At 32.9% G+C, this 19,525-nt stretch overlaps 1 protein-coding gene across 1 annotated transcript; it reads left to right on the plus strand.

The window, feature by feature from the left end:
* Positions 1–3,686: 3,686 nt before the first annotated feature.
* LOC107458694 (uncharacterized) lies at positions 3,687–7,241 on the plus strand. Its single transcript, XM_016076903.1, has 4 exons — positions 3,687–4,158; positions 4,257–5,474; positions 5,581–6,465; positions 6,553–7,241. Exons 1-4 carry the CDS (start codon positions 3,687–3,689, stop codon positions 7,239–7,241), a joined length of 3,264 nt encoding a protein of 1,087 aa, XP_015932389.1.
* Positions 7,242–19,525: the final 12,284 nt, after the last annotated feature.

The raw sequence follows: 19,525 nt of genomic DNA on the forward strand, positions 1-19,525 counted from the left end.
ATATAATAATAATATTTTTTTTAGCTCAATTTATTTTAATTTGTCACAGCTTTATTCTAATTCACACACACACACACACACACACACACACACACACACACACACATATATATATATATAGCCACTGTCACTATGATGCAGGTTTTCTCTAAGGTTCCCTTTATTCAAGACTCTTTTAATGAAAAGGATGAAGAGATATCTCTATAGTCTACAAAGACTGCTGAGAGTACCATCAACTCTCTTTGGCGTACTTACTGGTAATTTACACATATATATCATCAGATCACATGTTATATAAATTGTTGTATTATATTCTGTATTAATTATTGTCAGATGTGAATCAGTTACATTTATTACATTCAGGCAATAATACTTATTTACTCTAAATCATTTAATGTTTTGGTTTGGAAAGACTATACCATGCCTTCATGTTTCTTTTATTTGAGTTCATTTCCAACTACAACCAATTGATACACATTTTTTGTAAAAGCTGCAAATTTCTTCCTCAGTTTCTTTCTGTGAATTTATCTTTCATGTTTTCTTTCACATTATTATAAATAGTCATCCCCTGTAGAGTTACTTAGTATATTGTATTATGCACTGCTTGGGAAAATATCATCATAATCTGCATATTTTATTTGTTATCATTAGTTTCATTAGTCATGGTACTAGAAGACTATCGATTGACTCCCAAACTTGCAAGAGCCAGGCGAATGAGCATTTTAAGAAGCAAGAGGTTGAACCATACTTTGAATGTCAATGATGTTCTTAGATATAGTTGTAAGTTTGAAGTTATTTTTTCATCAACTATACATGTTCATGCCCATATTCACATTATTTAAGTAGTTTCTGATTTTCTTGATACATCTCCAAAAGATCATTCACCTCAAGTCGTGCTTCCTCTCAAGAGAACTTCTTCAGCTGTTTCAAATGACAGTATTAGTCGCTTCATATCAACTGAGAAAGGTCATTCAAGTTGTACAGATAATAATAAAATTTGGTTACATTTTATAATACATGTGTCTCTTTAGAAGAAAAGCATGTTGCTTAAAATGATCATGTTAATCAGTTGTAAAATATCTTTTAATTATATTAATTTACTTTTACAAATGTATTGTTAATTCCTTTTACTATGTGTATATAGGTCACCAAATGTTTAAAGTGAATTTTCATGATCCTGTGAATTTGAGTTCTAATATCTCCAACAGCCGAGATAAGAAAAAAGTTACATTAAAGGGAACATGTTCCTCAACAATAGCTATCGTTAATCCCTCTGATAATATGCTGTCTGCTAAAGCAACATTCGTTGATCCTACCAGCATCAGAACTCCTTTGTTAGATGTTACAAATGGTTTGTACTTCTCATAATATAAAAGAGTAATTAATAATTTTTTGATTAACCATTCTGTTTTTCTTTGAGGTTTTTTTTATCATTCTTTTGGTTAATAAGGATTTTTTTTAATTTTGTTACAGTAGGTTGGAATAATAGCAGCAGATATAAATCATGTACCCTTAGTAACACTAATGCAAATTTACAAAAGGATAAAAGTCATAAACCTACCTACGTTGATGGTGCTGATTATCTGTTTTGCAACAATAAAATAATAACCTCTTCAAGCATGAATAATAATTTGGAGAGGTGTGAATTTATAATTTTTTTATATGTTAATTTTTTTTATGTTGTTATCACTCTAACCAATAATTAGCTTAATGAAAATTCATTGTAGTTATTTGTTTGAGTTTTTTTATGTCTTTTTTCAGTTGTATTATACATAATCACAAGAGATTCACCAAGCAAACAGATGCAATTATCAGAGAAGTATGCAGAAGTAACAACGAGCTATTTACATCTTCTGTTCATGACCATGGACAGTCTTCTAAAAATGCAAATAATGTAATTCATGATTCCAATGTATCAGATTTATATCATCATGAAGGTATTCCAACTTTTACTTGACTAATTTAGTAATTGTTCAAATTTCACTTTAGGAAGGTTTGGATTGATTTTTGAAAAAAGTACTTTTTTTTTACTTTTTAAAAAAAATTGTTAAATAGATAGAAGTTATTGCACATTTGAATAATTTTTAAAAAGAATTATAAGTATTAGAAATGTCTTTTGCTTAAGTTTTTTTTAAAGCAATATATTGTTAATTTTAGGAAAAGTAAATAATTTGTTTTTTTAGATAATAGTAATTTTTTAAAAAGATTTATCTAAATAGATTTAAAATTATATGAAAGTAATTCATTTTTAACAAAAAAAATATTTTTTATAATTCCAAAAAACCCATCCAAACCCAACAATTTATTTAGCAATAGCATTACAAATGACTATTCTATTTCAATTTTTTTACAGTTGTTGATGTATTCGATGACATTAATTTAGAAAGTGATTACTCTATTGATTTTCAAGACGACAATGTCATTGGTAAAATTTAAATTCATCAATATTTATAACATTATTAAGTTATATTTTAATGGAGTAATATTTATGACTAGAGCATAACAAGATATATTATTTTTTTAATATTTTATTTAGATGAAAGTGCGACTGCATATGAGATTGACAGCTTAGTTATTGATGAAGAAGGTATGTTTTCATTAGATTGAAAATTCGTTACACAATATAGATATATTAAATGATTCAAAATATAATTTACATTGTTTTTGGGATGCGGGTGATCCTTCTCATACATGTATATATTGCAAAGCTTTGATGTGGGATCATGAGAGACTTTCAAAGAGTATCAATAGTGTCACTCCTCATTTTGGTTTGTGCTGTATGGATGGCAAAGTTGAGTTGCCCCTAATGAAACAGGCCCCAGATAATCTAAAAGCATTGTATTTTTTGGACGATGAAATGGGCCGATACTTTCGAAAAAATATAAGGGCATTTAATGCAATGTTTTCATTCACATCAATGGCTGGCAAGATTAACCATAAAATTAACAATGGTTCCGGTCCGCCGTCATTTATTTTGAGTGGCCAGAACTATCACTCAATCGGAAGTCTTATTCCACAAGCAAATGAAAAACCAAGATTTGCACAGCTCTACATTTATGATACGGACAACGAGATTCATAATAGAATTAGTGCAGTTCTGTAAGTTTTTTTTGTATACACAAAGCATACTCTTTATAATATCAACTTTATTCACTTACTCATTTAAGGTCCATCAATATGTTGTGTTTGTCATATTTTCTTTTCTCTTTTTTTTTTCAGCCCAGTAAGTTCGGTGGGTAATCTTGAACATGATATAGTTTGTATGCTGAAAAATATGCTAGATGACCATAATCCTTTGCAATCCTTTGGCACAGTCGTTCCGTTATGCTCGGGATAGATTCACCGAGTCACATTCTCTTGATATGAAGTTAAAACTGATTAGGCGTAGGGAAAAAGATGGTCGGCGATACAACTTGCCTACTGCATCAGAAGTTGCAGCATTGGTAGTTGGTGACATTGATGATTCTTTATTGGACAGAGATATCATATTGGAAACCAAATCAAAACAACTAAAGAAGATTGATGTTATCCATCCATTGTATTTGGCTTTGCAGTATCCTCTTATTTTTCCATATGGTGAGGATGGATATAGAACAGGCATCTTAGCAGCTTCTCGATACAATGTTGACGGTTCAAAGAAGAGGAATACAATAAGCATGAGAGAATTCTTTGCATTTCAACTGTAAATGAGGTCATCTGAGTCACCAATTCTGCTTAACTCCCGTAGGTTGTTCCAACAGTTCTTGGTTGATGCATATACTATGGTAGAGTCTGAGCATTTTAGTTTTCTTCGTTTCAACCAACCAAAGTTGAGGGTTGAAAAGTACAAGTTATTGCATGAGTCTTTAGTTAGAGGTGAAGCAGATGTTGTTTCAAGTGGTCAAAGGATAATTCTCCCAAGCACTTTTACGGGTGGACCTAGATACATGTTTAATAATTGCAAGGATGCATTTGCTCTTTGCAAGCATTTTGGTTATCCAAGATTTTTTGTCACCATCACATGCAATCCTGAATGGGATGAGATAAAGCGCTTATTAATTGGTACTGGACTTAAAGCAGAAGATCGTCCTGATATTACATCAAGAGTCTTTAAGATTAAGCTAAACAACTTAATCAGAGATTTTAAGTATGGTGATATTTTTGGAAAGATTTCTGGATGTAAGTCTTCTTTTTTTAAAAAAATGTGAAGTTTTACTGCAAATTTTTTAATTTACATTTCATTATAGTAACTTTTGCTGTTTTGGTTTTATTTTCAGATGTATGCACTATTGAATTTCAGAAGAGGGGACTTCCTCATGCTCATATTTTGTTGTTCATGCATCCTCTTTCAAAACCTAGGTCTCCTGATGATATATATAACTTAATATCGGCACAAATACCCGATAAACGTCGAAGGCCTAAGTTATATGCTGCTGTTGAGAAATTCATGGTTCATGGTCCATGTGGCAAGTATAACAAGAATAGTCCTTGCATGGTAAATGGTTTGTGCTCCAAATATTTTCCCAAACAATTTAGACAACGTACTGTTGTTGATGAAGCTGGGTTCCCAAAGTATTGTAGGCCAAAAAATGGTCGCACCATAATAAAAAAGGGTGCAACTCTTGATAACTCTTTTATTGTCCCGTACAACCCAACTTTGTTATTAAGGTATGGTTGTCACATTAATGTTGAGCATACTTGCCAAACTTCTGCCATCAAATATTTATTCAAGTATGTTCACAAAGGAAATGATCGTGTTACTGCTTCATTCTACCAGACATCAGTTAATGGTAATGCTCCTCCTATTGTGGATGAGATTAACAACTATTATGATTGTAGATACATTTCTGCATGTGAAGCTGCTTGGAGATTATATGGTTATGATATTCAAGTTAAGGAGCCTGCTATTATCAGACTTCCATTTCACCTACCAGATGAGAATCCTGTTAGTTTCAAGGAATACGAGGGTATTCAGGATGTCCTTAGTCGTGTTGATGCAAAGTTCACTAAATTACAAGCATGGTTTGTTGTGAATAAATATTTTCCATTGGCTAGGTCATTGACCTATTGTGAGTTTCCACAGAAATTTGTATGGAAGGACGATATTTCAATGTGGATTCCAAGGAAACAAGGTTATTCTATTGGTAGGTTGACACATGTTCCTAGAGGTAATGGCGAGGATTATTATCTTAGACTTCTTCTCAACATTCAGAAAGGTTGCACCAGTTTTGAGGAAATACGCACTGTTGATGGTGTTACACACAACACTTTCAAAGAAGCATGCTATGCACTAGGTCTCTTGCAAGACAACAAAGAATTTATTGATGCTATTCTTGAAGCAAGTACTTGGGCTTCAGCCAACTATGTTCGTGACCTTTTTGTCATGCTTCTGATATCAAACAACATAGCATGTCCAGATTTTGTCTTAGAAAGATGCTACAAAGAATTATCTGAGGATATTTTATTTGAGCAAAGAAGAATTCATCATGTTAAAGGTATTTAGTTAAAAATTGTACAATTTATGGTTTTAAATTATTTATTGATATGTTATTATCTTGAAGTTGCTACATGTATTAATATAAAAATTATATTTTTGTATAGATCTTCATTTGTCTGACGAGCATATCATGAACTTGACCCTTGCAAAAATTGAAGACAAAATGCAAGCTAATGGAAGGTCTCTTAAAGAGTTTCCAGCGATGCCCTACCCATCATTAGATCTTTTTCATGGTTTAGAAGATCGCTTATTGTTGGACGAGGTTAATTTTGATCGTTTTTTGCTTAAGCAGCAATATATGCAATCTCTAAAGACCATGACAGATGAGCAACGATCTGCATTTGACACCATTGTTGATTCCGTAAACAATGATCGCGGCGGATTTTTCTTTCTATATGGTTATGGTGGTACTGGCAAGACGTTCATCTGGAATACTCTTTCTGCTTATCTTAGATGTGGTGGGAACATTGTTCTTAATGTTGCTTCAAGTGGCATTGCTTCTTTACTACTTCCTAATGGTCGTACTGCTCACTCAAGATTTAAAATACCGTTAAGCATCAATGAGGACTCTATATGCAACATAAAGCCGGGAACACCTCTTTGTAAACTTATTTGTAAAGCAAAGCTTATTATATGGGATGAGGCACCAATGTTAAGTAAGTATTGTTACGAAGCTCTTGACAAGTCTCTAAAAGACATTCTTTGCTTTCAGCCATCGTTTAATCCAAACCTTCCATTTGGTGGCAAAGTTGTTGTACTTGGCGGAGACTTCAGGCAAATTCTTCCAGTAATACCTATGGGTTCACGGCAAGATATTGTGCAAGCATGCATTAGTTCATCTTATCTATGGGATTTTTGCACAGTCTTAAAGCTTTCAAAGAATATGAGGCTTACTGTTGGTGGTATGGTTGAAGTTGATAATGATATCAAAGCTTTTGCAGATTGGTTAATTCAAATTGGGAATGGATTGGCAGGTGATTCAACAGATGGTGAGTTAGAAGTAGTCATCCCTAAAGACATACTTATTGATGATACTGATGATGGGTTTTAGAATTTGGTTACATTTGTCTACACAGGGTTATTGATGAACTTGGATAACATTAATTATTTCAAGGAGCGCACGATTCTGGCACCCACTCTTGAAGTTGTCCATGAGGTCAATAACACAATTATGGAATTTATTAATAGTGATGAAAAAGTTTATCTTAGTTCAGACTCATTATGTGCTGAAAAGGGCAACATGGAATACGAGTTGGATGCTATTACAACTGATGTTCTAAATTCGATAAATTGCTCAGGTTTGCCCAACCATCAGTTGAAACTCAAAATTGGTGTACCTGTGATGCTTCTAAGGAATATAGACCAAAGCAATGGACTTTGCAATGGTACTCGATTACAGGTTCGTAGACTTGGAAATCATGTAATTGAATGCAACATCTTGACGGGAGACAAGTGTGGTGAAGTAGTTCTCATTCCACGCATGAATATGGCTCCGAATAATGAAACTCTACCTTTCAGGTTTCAACGTAGACAATTTCCTTTGGTAGTCTCTTTTGCAATGACCATAAATAAATCTCAAGGTCAAACTTTGAGCAAAGTTGGTTTATACTTACCTAGACCTGTTTTTACACACGGACAATTATATGTTGCGTTGTCTAGGGTGAAGTCTAGAGAGGGTTTGAGAGTTTTGATAAAGAATAATGGATCACTAAGTGATGATTCTACCTTAAATGTTGTGTATAAGAAAAATTTTCAGAATCTCTAACGATGTGCTTTAAAGTTTTTATGCTTTTGTACAATTCGGATGTTATTGCATATTTTTTTGCGACTTTTCTTTCTTTTTTTAGGTTGTAGGAATTTTTTTTATAGTCAGTAACTACATAGATATTTTATTTTTGAGTGTTCGCTTGCATTATGTTATTTTTTTAATAATTTTTATTAGAGTTAATTTAATGTTTATTGCCAATTTCAAGTGGAGATTATGGTTTGTTTAATTTGTCGTCTATGTGTTGAGTGTGCAATTATATATAGCACATATTGAAAAAAAATTCAGCAAAATCCTATGCGTTTTTGTGATTAAAATTTGTTCTATAATGTAATAAATTAAAGCAGTGATTTAGTTCATCATTTCCCATGCTTAGCACGGGTCATGCACTAGTAAAAGAGAAAGCACACGTTTAACACTAAGTACTTCTTTACGAGACAAATGGTCAAACATATGGTGCGTGTGTTAAGAGTATTACCTCTTTTTCATTGCACATGGGGATCTAAACGAACACCATGAAGAAGTAATCTCTCTCCAGATTCAAGATCCAGAGGTACATTTATAGGGATGGATTTGATTCTCTTAAATCAGACTCAGAAACAATTCAAGCAGAAGAGAAGTTGATCCAAACTCTGAACGATAAAAACAAAAGTGAGTGATCTCCTATCGTCTCACACCATTAAAAACACTATTGATGGCCAATTGATGGTTACAAAATACCAAAATTGCTGTCCCCAGCATTCCTCAAAGAATAATATATGCATTGGCGAAAAACTGAAGAAATGGAGCAAGGTCTCCACATGAACTAAAACCCACTGGGAATAAACTCAACCGAAGAAATCCTTCAACCCAAAAGAAGTTGCCCAAAGCAAATAACATTTCAACTGAAGACTTGGAGAGCCCAAATACTACCCTTTCAAATATGCAGCAATTTCAAAACGCAACAGTGCCACCGAAAGCCATAGAAAAACCTTGATGCAAGAGTAGAATCTGCTCTTCACCATTGGGTTCTCGTTATCCCTGTCACCGGTGTCTGCGTCCTCGTCTATTCTTCTAGAGGCCACATGCCGCTTTACAACAAAGGCCAGACCGTACAATGCGAAGGCTACATAGGCTAAACAACTGCCTGCTTTGTTTGGTTTAAGGAGTAGAAGAATCCAAGTGAGTTGCTTTGCATTTTTAGCTCTTCTTTTTCCCCTTACGCAACTTGAATGGTCACCACCACCAATGAGCAACAAAAATGGGTAATAATTAGTTATGGATACTAAGAAGTAGAAGACAAAAAAGAAGAAGCTTTAGGATTTATAAATGGTGACATGAACTAAATTTGAGAATTATGCACTACTAGCGATGTCAACTAGCTATTATAATTGACAGCGTGGCAAAGACCATGCCTCTCCATACTGTAAAAAGTTTTGCTCATGTGATACTCTATGAAATGACTTTGTTTTCAGCTAAACAAGAATTTTTCTGAAAGTTCAGCGAAGCAGGAATCTACTGCACCATCAAGCACCTCTTCACGTCATCGGTTACTAAGCCAGTGAAAAACTACATTTTTTAGCTATTTTGGCTAAAAATTTCAAACATTCGAGTACATAGTTAGACTTCGTTTAACGAGCTGATTTCGATATGCAGAAATATAAAAAATAATATTTTATTATAATTATATTTTATTATATTAACATTATATTATTATTTTGTTATACTAATATTTTATTATGATGATATTTTATGATAATATTATTTTAATCGAATTCAAAATCTATTGATATAACCTAATGCCAGCACTCTCCAATAAATTTAGTTATGTTAATGCTTTATCATAAATCTTTTAATTTTAAGATAATTAAATTATTAGTATCATTTATAATAATAGCTCATATATTTATTTTAACAAGTTAAATATTTTCATTAAGCAACTAGGTGACTAAGCACCTAATTGCCACGGCTTCACTAAGGAAGCATCCAGTACCCTCTTTCTTCTTCCTTCAGCCTTGTTTCTTAAAGAAAAAGTTAGAGAAAACTTCCATGAACACTAGAGCTTCCAAGTTTAGTTTCTTCTTCCCTAAAACTCCAATCAATAATTTAAACCGATTAAAGTGTTCTTCTCTTCCTCCTTTGTATATCCATACCAAATTTCACAAGACAAGGTGAGGTATGATGGTTGATCTTCCTCCTTGAATGGTTCGGCCATGGCTAACCATGGTTAAACTTGATATTTTTTATATTTTTTCATAGGATCTCTTGTCTTGTGGACCAATAAACCTCCATTTTCAGTTCAAGGAATGTGAGGAAATCCTTTCAAAACCTATGATGAAGGTTCGGCCTTCATGTGTTCCTTGAGTTAAAAGTTATTTTTGATTGAAAACTAAGTAAAAAAGTGAGCTAGAAACCACTTAAATAAACCGGTTTTTGGAGTTGATTCAAGAGGTAAGAATTTGATAAATTAATTATGAATTAATTGTGTTATTGATATTTGATTGTTAAATTATTGTTTGGTATTTGAAATTGAGTATTTGTATGATGATTTAATCATATTTTCTTGTTGGAAACAAGCTTAGAAATCAATGGACTCAAAGTTTCATGGATATTGGAAAACCGTGATTTCATGGGGCTGATTCCAAGCTTCTTTAGTGTGATTTTGATGAAAGTTTGATGGCTGGATGTTGTGTTAAAAAAATGATAAAAATCGATTACCAAAAAATTTGAAAAATTTGTTGAAATCAATATTAAAATGATGATAAAACATTGTTCATGACTTTGGTTCCATGCATGCAAAGATGGCATGGTGATGAATCATTAAGGATACAATGGTAAATAATTAAAAGATTAAGTATAAAAGAGTAATTTCAAAATTTAGAGATTTTGGGTATTAAGTAAAAAGATCAAGGGCAAAATAGGAATTTTATGAAAAAATATAGGAATATTTTGATTATTATGAAAGATGGTAGGAGTATTTTGGTAATTATATAAAAATATTGGGACAAAAATATAAATATGAAAAAGTTTGGAGGTTAACCTATAAATAGATAAAAGTTTGGGGGTCACATTGTAATTTCTAAAAGTTTAGGGATAAAATAGTATTAAATGAATTTTAATAATATAATAATAGAGAGGCAAAATAGTAATTTCACATAAGCACCAGGGATAAAATAATAATTTTTTAAAAGTCTTAGAAAGACAATTTTAAAGTCTAGAATCTCATAATTCTTTTCATAAAACACCTAAGAAAAGGTATGAGGAGAGTACTATGATTGATTAAGATATTAAAAAAGATCAAAGAAAGAATAATTGTCTTATAAAAACAGAAAATAAAAAACAGAAAACAAGAAAATAAAAGATTGCATGAGAAAAAGAATGGAGAATTGAAGACAGAAAACTGATGATTAGATACAGTGAAAAACATGGAAAATAGTAAAAGAGAATTAGAAGATTAAATGTTGGCTTGGTAAGGACTAGGGTTCCATTCCACTTGCTCAGTGCACGGAATATAAAATGTTAAAAAGGCAGAAAAAATCCACAAACTGTTTAATCATTAAATGCCACAAACTGTTGTGTATTGATATCAGGGATGCGCACAAACATGAGGATGACTATTTTTCCTTGTGCGTATATTATAGCGTCAACCTCTGTGACAATTGCCAGTGGTCACGAACTGGTGGTATTTTTAAAACACCAATACGTATGCACGAACAAACACAATGAAAAACCATATCTGAGAATGGTTCTTAGGCAATGTTAGGTTACAGGGTGTAAATGACACATGAACTCATGGCCTGTATAAAACAGATATACATTATACTTGTTTGTAACATATTTCCTGTCATCTTGTGTTGTGCTTGAATTTTCTACTGTGTGCTATGTGGCTTGTTTGCATTGTGATTGTGTGACTTATCTGTAGTTGTCTACTGTTACTGTTTGACTATTGCGAGATTGACCTAAAGTTAACAATGGAAGTAAAATTGTAAGTAATAATGTAAAAAAGGAACAAGACTAAATTGCTTGCGAAGGAAAAATATTAAGATTCTATAATCTAGGATTGAAAAGATTCCGCATACGATGAGTTAAACGTTTCCTCCATTAATACCCTGCTGGGAACCATAGGGTCTCACCCCCTTTCTTCATTGTTCTTAAAGGCGGAGTGAACGCTAATGCTCATTGAAGAAGTGATGGCGCTAACCTTTTGCTACATCCTAGATTTGAAGCATATATGTATAGTTCGAGATGCCTAATGTGATGCAGAGTTATGGAGATTAGAGTGTTGTCAATTTTTTCCTCTCTGTTGGTATTTTTATCGGGGCTAAGTCTTAGTTAGCCTGGGTTCCAAACTAGGGACTTTTTGGATGGGCCAGGACTCAAGTAGTCGCTTGATTACAAGAGTATATTTTATTATGTAATATAATATATTAAAGTATGTTTTATTATGTAATATGCTATATGTAGTGGATATTCTATTAGTCTTATTTATATCTTTGTTGTTGATTAATTCGTGTATGGCTTGTTAATTAATAAATGTTTTCAAAAAAATTTTACTCTGAAATTATGCTTTTGATTTCTAATGACGAATCAGACTCATATATTATATAATAAAGAGTTAGAGTTATAAGGACATAGGTAGTAACACATTGCTTTTAGTACGCTCATGAGATATGAGGTGCTAGAAGTTTGGTCATTACACTCTACATTGGAATGTTCCTAGAGCAACTCTTCTTCCAATCACTGCCATGATTTCTTAGCACACAACCAAATCCTACTACCTAAGCTTCCTCGAATATATTAGAATCACAATTTACCTGAGAAGGTTTTCATATCACATTATAGACTCAAGAAAGCTGTCGAGGACAAGAGAGGCCTTGTTCAGACTCGTTCTTCCATCTCTGAGTCAAAACCACCACCTTGTTTTGCGTCCACTCATCATTTGGGTTGAATACTTCCTGATTACTATGCCTTCAAATCCACCAAAATTCAGGTAAGAGATGATTTTTTTCCAGAATAGCAGCCCTTACCCGTGAAAATATATTCTCTTCGAATTTCTCTCAAATCTCTTGCACCTTTCAGCACTGCAGTAAATAGTGCACCACGATTTCTGCCTCTTCACCACATCGAGGATACATGTGTGATTCTAATAGACCACGACAGTGACAAAAAATCTCTGTCGATAAAGCATCATGAATGACTGACCAAGTCAGCAACTTAGATTTCTCTAAACTATTCACTCACCACAACCACTTCTAGTTCCGCACCTCATCCTAGTGAACCCTTCTTCTCAGCAGCCACAAATACCCATCTCTGGTTGAATAAGCTTTGCTGGAGCTTTTCTTCTAGACCCATTCGAGTTCCGCTATGAGTTGGCCAGAGAAGACGATACTTTAAAACATATGAAGCCTGGTTCTGGCAAAGGCATTGCACCTCGTTCCAACAACCAGACATTATTATTCCAAACATCTCTAATTTTTAAATTACTATCGGAGATGTGCACAAAGGGGAGGTAATCACAAACTTTTTCATTTGAGTATCAAGGATCATACCATATCAATTGATCTATATTACCAAGGTTCCAAGTCAATCCTTCTTGAAGATACTGAATTGATGTCACAATGCTCCTCCAACAACATGATGTATTTTTGGAAGAGATAAATTAAGGTTGAAATATTGTTTGATATATTTAGCACCTCGTTCCAACAACCAGGCATTATTATTCCAAACATATCTAATTTTCAAATTACTATGAGAGATGTGCACAAAGGGGAGGTAATCACAAACTTTTTCATTTGAGTACCAAGGATCATACCATATCGATTGATCTATATTACCAAGGTTCCAAGTCAATCCTTCTTGAAGATACTGAATTGATGTCACAATGCTCCTTCAACAACATGATGCATTTTTGGAAGAGATAAATTAAGGTTAAAATATTGTTTGATATATTTATTAAGTATAATTTGAACCCATATCCTGTCTTGGCAATTTAACATTTATCGCTCTAACCTTTCAATCATAGCAATATTAACTAAAGAAAAATTACGAATACCCAAACTACCAAAACTTTTTAGAGTAATTAATAACTTCCAATAAAAAAGAGAAAGATACCTTCCATCATCGTTACCCTTCCAAAAGAATTGGTAGAGGAGAAAATTAATCTTATCACAAGCATAATCTAAAAGAAGAAAGCAATTCATCTAATAAATAGGGATAAATAAGATGACAAATTCAACTAGACACAGTCTCTCAGCACTGTTTAGAAGTCTCCCTTTTTAGGGCGCCAAACGCTTCTAAATCTTTTCAGTAATCTCTGTAGCATAGACCCGAGTCACTCTTGAGTGTCCCAAATTGACAATTAAGTTTTATTTTCAACATTTGAGTAAAGCGAATAGATGAGACCCTAGTAAACATCTCTTTTTTGGCATTAAAAACGTGTTTTGAACAAATAGCTTTGGATTTCTTGAAGTTAACTTTTAACCTATAAACTTTGCAGAACATGTTTAGGACTTCTATGACTATAGTGACCTATAACTTCTTAGCTTTGCATAATAGTAAACGATCATCTGCAAATATTAAATGTGATATTTTGGGCCCCTTTCTAAACACAGCTATTAGCTCCTACACTCATTCAAACACCTTATGAGAAATATAATAAGCCAATTGCTCCATACAAAAAATAGATAAGGTGACATTGAATCTTCTTGTTTGAGACCTCTCTCTGGATTAAAACTCTCAAATTTTTTACCATTTCAAAGAATCGAAAGAAAGAAAGAAGTCACACAATTCATAATTAACCTAGTTATATTGTTAGAAAAATCAAAATTGCAAAGGAAATTCTCTAAAAATCTCCAATTCATCGTGTCATATGACTTTTCTAAGTCAATTTTAAAAGTTAAAGTGTCTTTTTTAGATTTTATCTTTCTTATAAAATAGAGAATCTCTTTGAGCTATAACAATATTTTCAGTTGCATCCGCCTAGAATATATCATCTCTAAAGAGGTCAATAATGTCAAAAAGATAAGACCTCAGACAATTCATCAGCACTTTAGTAACAATCTTAGACATTATATTACATAAGCTGATGGAATGGAGATCTTTAAAAGTCGTAGCACTCTCAACTTTGGGAATAAACACAATGAGAATTTTAAAAACGGACATATCCAATTGTCCTCTAAATAACGCTATGTTCACAATATGGTGAACATCTTTTGCAGTATACTCCCATAATTCTTAAAAAGAAAGCCTAAAATCCATCCAGACGTAATGCTTTAAACATATTAAACTATTGTTTATTCACTATGCCAAATACTTATATAATAAATATAAATATAAATATATTTATAAAGGTTATAACATAAGTATTGCTATTTTTAAACAATGGTAACACTTGCTAAATAAGAAAGAAAACTAAAATACCTAAATCATTATTTTTGTTTTTAATGGGTTTTTAAATAGCCATCAGGCTAAGTCAACCATTTCAAATAAGATAAACTATGTCAAAAATAAAGACTTTAACAGGTAATAAGTCAAGGTTAGACTTAATAATTATAATACATGTTTGGTCTGTTTTATGTTGTTCACATCTAAAAGCATAATTTAAAAAAAATCAGGTGAAAAATAAAATTGAGTAAAGAGTGATATTTTCACAAAAGTTTCTCTAGAGAATATGGACATTTCACGTGATTTTTCGTGTGTTTTTTTATTATAATAAAAAAGAATAATTTTCACTCTTATTAAAATATACCATACATCATAGCATTATTCATAATTGAAACATATTGATCGTATAACTAAAACCAAACATTAAGAATAAAATTAAAACTAAAAAATAAACTTTAAGAAAAATGTATATTTATAATAGCGGATATTTTTTTTAAATAAATCGTATTACAAATATATTTTAAACTCATTATCTTTATTAAAAATTATTTAGTATAGTAATATTTTTATTTAGAAAATATGTGATTATGGTAAGTAACTAAGTGAAATATATTCTTATTGGTAAATTATATGAAATATTTTTAAAAGTAACAGAGTTATTTTTATATAATAAAAAGTAATACATTTAAAAAAAAGTTATATAATTTACCAAAAAAATGTAAAACTTATTATAATATATGTTTTTCATTAAAAAATGGTATTGCATTAAAGTATTAATAAAAATAATATATTTTAAAAATATTATTAATATAATTTTATTTAGTTATTGAACAATAAATATTATTTTTGTTTTTAACATTTATATTTTATTTCAAATTTACCACTAAGATTTGGTTTTAATTTTACATTGAATGGTGTAATATACCAATATCTATCAATACTCCTAGATGTAAACAACACAATCTTACACCAACGTGAAATTGAAAAAATGTTGTGTGCTTGTTTGGATCAAAGTTTGAAAAATTTGATTAAACTGATTAGTTTGACTGGATTAAATGGAAACTAAAAATCGGTTATTTGGTCAATTCAATTGACTCCTAAAATTATACTGTAAAAAATTAATTAAAAAATCGGTTGAACCGATAGCTAACTAATAAATTGGCTGGATTTTTTGAAGGCTTGGTTCTATAATCAACCTCAGAAACGTTGTTGTTTTGATGCTAAAAAAAAGAGAGAAAATCTAGTGTCTTAATTCCCAAACGAGCAAAACAATGCCTCTGTCTCCCTTCCAACCCTAATTTTCTCCAACGAGCAGATGGAACGCCTCCACCATCCCTATCACTATTGGTGCCGTCAGTAACTGAAGGTTGTGGTAGGCTTAGAGAAGGGGGAGAGTGTTGAATCTATGCCTTCATTTTAAGTTACTGAAAAGATCTTTTAATACAAACTTTCAATTCTGATTCTGTTTGTACTCAGCAGCAAAAATTTATGAGAAAATTTATTTTTGTCTCATGAATATCAGAAAACAGAACACAACAGAGAAGAAAAAGGCTAACACCGGCATGTATCCTGGTTCGGTTGCCTTGTACTATGTAACCTATGTCCAATCTCCTCCACAACAATAGAAGAATTTCCAATATAATTAAAAGTATTACACACACCAATTCCACAGGATTGACCCAATCCTTTCACACTCAAGTTCTAACCTAACTTGACATTGGCTATGCTAATACCTAACTCTTCACTCTTAGTGCTAACCCAACTAAGAAATGGATACCTCACAGGTACAAGATACAAGACACAGACATACCTAAAGAAATATAAAATAACTCTAGACTTTTCTCCCAAGTGTATCACTCAGTCTTTTTCCACTCATGGCTTTTTACTTGAGATCTCTCATTATGCCTTTTTACTCAAGAAATTACAGAAAGATAAATATTGAAAAGTAAATTACAATCTGTAATAACATGAAGAAGATTAACTTCATCAACAGCCTCTTTGTTATGTGATAAACCAGTTAATTGTGTCTCTGATTCAGTTCTTCATTTTTGGCGGAATGCTTCTTTGAAAGAGAGAACTTTCCAAGTAGAAAACCTTTTTCAGAGAACTTCTTCACAGAACAAAATCTCAATACACTGGGTTATTTCTCCTTGGCTTCTGAATGAACAGCAAACCTCTTTTATCTCCTTGCATGTTGCTGGGCTGCTCTCCCTAGGTCAACTTCTTGAGCACTGTGCTTCACCAACCCCAGCCGTTCACTTTCTCCCATTTTTACTTAAATTTGGGACTTTGCTTCTGACCTCTTTGGTTGACCGAAAGCCACAAGTCATCATGAACAAAAGTTTTCAATGGTAAAACCTTATCTCAGCCCTTGAAAACTAACTTGGTCCCCAAGATATGTTTAAGACCATGGATTTACAGCAGTGAAGAACAGACAACATCTTTCCCATATATCTCATAATGGATAGGAAGAATGTTGAAGATGAAGAGAAGAAGATCTGATGCATGTATATGGAAATAGGTTACCTTTAACCTTTTTCTAAGCTTGATTTGGTTTGAAATGGTTGATTAGACTTCTGCCTTTCAAGCTTAGTCTTTCTCTTTCTTGCTTCTTTGGTGATCAGCTTAAGGAACTAAGCACTCTCTCTCACTTCTGTGCATTCTGATGGAGACAGTAAAGTGTACGTTGCTTTTGGTTGAAGCACATGGAAAGAGTTTGAACTGAGAGAGGTAACTAGGCTTGGATCCGATCTTTTTCGTTCAGCCCATTGCCTTCTTTTCTTGTTTCTTTTGGGTTTCATTTGTATTTTAGCCCACCAGTCTTGTTTGTTGTTTTCCTTCCTCTTGGGCTACTTCAAAGCTGAGTTTTGGCCTACAACAATAAATAATTAGCTTTATATAATCATAAAAAATCAACACTAATTATTTACTTTGCTTAATAATATAATGTTTGTGATGAGCGGATAGTTTATACGCTTTTTGGCATTGTTTTTAGGTAGTTTTTAGTAGGATCTAGCTACTTTTAGGGATGTTTTTATTAGTTTTTATGTAAAATTCATATTTCTGGACTTTACTATGAGTTTGTGTGTTTTTCTGTGATTTCAGGTATTTTCTGGCTGAAATTGAGAGACCTGAGCAAAAGTCTGATAGAAGGCTGACAAAGGACTACTGATGTTGTTGGATTCTGACCTCCCTGCACTCAAAATGGATTTTCTGGAGCTACAGAACTCCAAATGGCACGATCTCAACGGCGTTGGAAAGTAGACATCCATAGCTTTCCATCAATATATAATAGTCTATACTTTATTCGATATTAGACGATGTAAAATGTCGTTCAATGCTAGTTCCATGCTGTATTCTGGAGTCAAATGCCAGAAACATGTCACGAACCAGAGTTAAACGCCAAAAACACGTTACAAATTTGCGTTTAACTCCAAATAAAGCCTCTGCATGTATAAAGCTCAAGCTCATCCCAAGCACACACCAAAGTGGGCCCCGGAAGTGGATTTTTGCATTTAGACCTATTTTTGTAAACCCTAGTAACTAGTCTAGTATAAATAGGACATTTTTCTATTGTATTAGACATCTTTGGATTATTTTTGGATTACCCTATGATCCTTTGATCACGTTTATGGGGGCTAACCATTCGGCCATGCCTGAACCTTGATCACTTATGTATTTTCAATGGTGGAGTTTCTACACACTATAGACTAAGGGTGTGGAGCTCTACTGTACCTCGAGTTTTAATGCAATTAATACTATTTTCTCTTCAATTCAGCTTATTCTTGTTCTAAGATATTCGTTGCACTTCAACCTGATGGATGTGATGATCTGTGACACTCATCATCATCTATCCTTATGAACGTGTGACTGACAACCACTTCCGTTCTACCTTAGACCGAGCATGTGTCTCTTGGATTCCTTAATTAGAATCTTCGTGGTATAAGCTAGAACCCTTTGGCGGTCATTCTTGAGAATCCGGAAAGTCTAAACCTTGTCTGTGGTATTCCGAGTAGGATTCAGGTATTGAATGACTATGACGAGCTTCAAACTCGCGATTGTTGGGCGTGATGACAAACGCAAAAGAATCAATGGATTCTATTCCGACATGATCGAGAACCGACAGATGATTAGCCGTGCTGTGACAAGAGCATTTGGACCTTTTTCACTGAGAGGATGGGAAGTAGCCATTGACAACGGTGATGCCCTACATACAGCTTGCATGGAAAGGAGTATGAAGGATTGAAAGTAAGAAAGCAGTATGTTGCAGAGATTCAACAGGGATAAAGCATCTCCATACACTTATCTGAAATTCCCATCAATGATTTACATAAGTATTTCTATCTTTATTTTATGTTTTATTTATCTTTATATTCGAAAACTCCATAACCATTTGAATCAGCCTAACTGAGATATACAAGATGACCATAGCTTGCTTCATACCAACAATCTCCATGGGATCGACCCTTACTCACGTAAGGTTTATTACTTGGACGACCCAGTGCACTTGCTGGTTAGTTGTGCGGAGTTGTGAAGAAAGTGCTGAGTTAGTAGATGCGCATACCAAGTTGAATGCCATTGTTAGAGATCACAATTTTGTGTACCAGTTTGTCATCAATTATATTAGTTAATTTCTTAACTCAACAATCTCCCCCTTGATGACAAACATAATTTAAACAATAATCAAAAGGAAATGAATTTTGAGTAAGGTTTAGGAACTCCCTTTGATTTTTGTCATTTGCTTTTATGTTGCTCCCCATTTTCTTTTCAAGAGTGGCTCCCCCTGGATTTATGCTCTTCTTTTCTTTCCTGTTTGCATATACTTATTTGGAACCAAATAAATGCTAAATACTTTGCCAAAGATGCAGCAAACAGTGATAGGTTTAAGTATTTTTACAATCTTAGCAAACAGAGCATTGAGA

Source organism: Arachis duranensis, chromosome 7, assembly GCF_000817695.3.
Source record: "Arachis duranensis cultivar V14167 chromosome 7, aradu.V14167.gnm2.J7QH, whole genome shotgun sequence".
NCBI classification, from domain to species: Eukaryota; Viridiplantae; Streptophyta; class Magnoliopsida; order Fabales; family Fabaceae; genus Arachis; species Arachis duranensis.

What these genes read in the sequence shown, in the direction of transcription:
- LOC107458694 (XM_016076903.1), top strand. Translation starts at nt 3,687, where the DNA reads ATGAGGTCATCTGAGTCACCAATTCTGCTTAACTCCCGTAGGTTGTTC. An exon ending in TTTTGGAAAGATTTCTGGAT is followed by an intron (nt 4,159 to 4,256) that starts GTAAGTCTTCTT and finishes TTTTATTTTCAG; the next exon opens with ATGTATGCACTATTGAATTT. An exon ending in GGCAGGTGATTCAACAGATG is followed by an intron (nt 6,466 to 6,552) that starts GTGAGTTAGAAG and finishes TTGTCTACACAG; the next exon opens with GGTTATTGATGAACTTGGAT.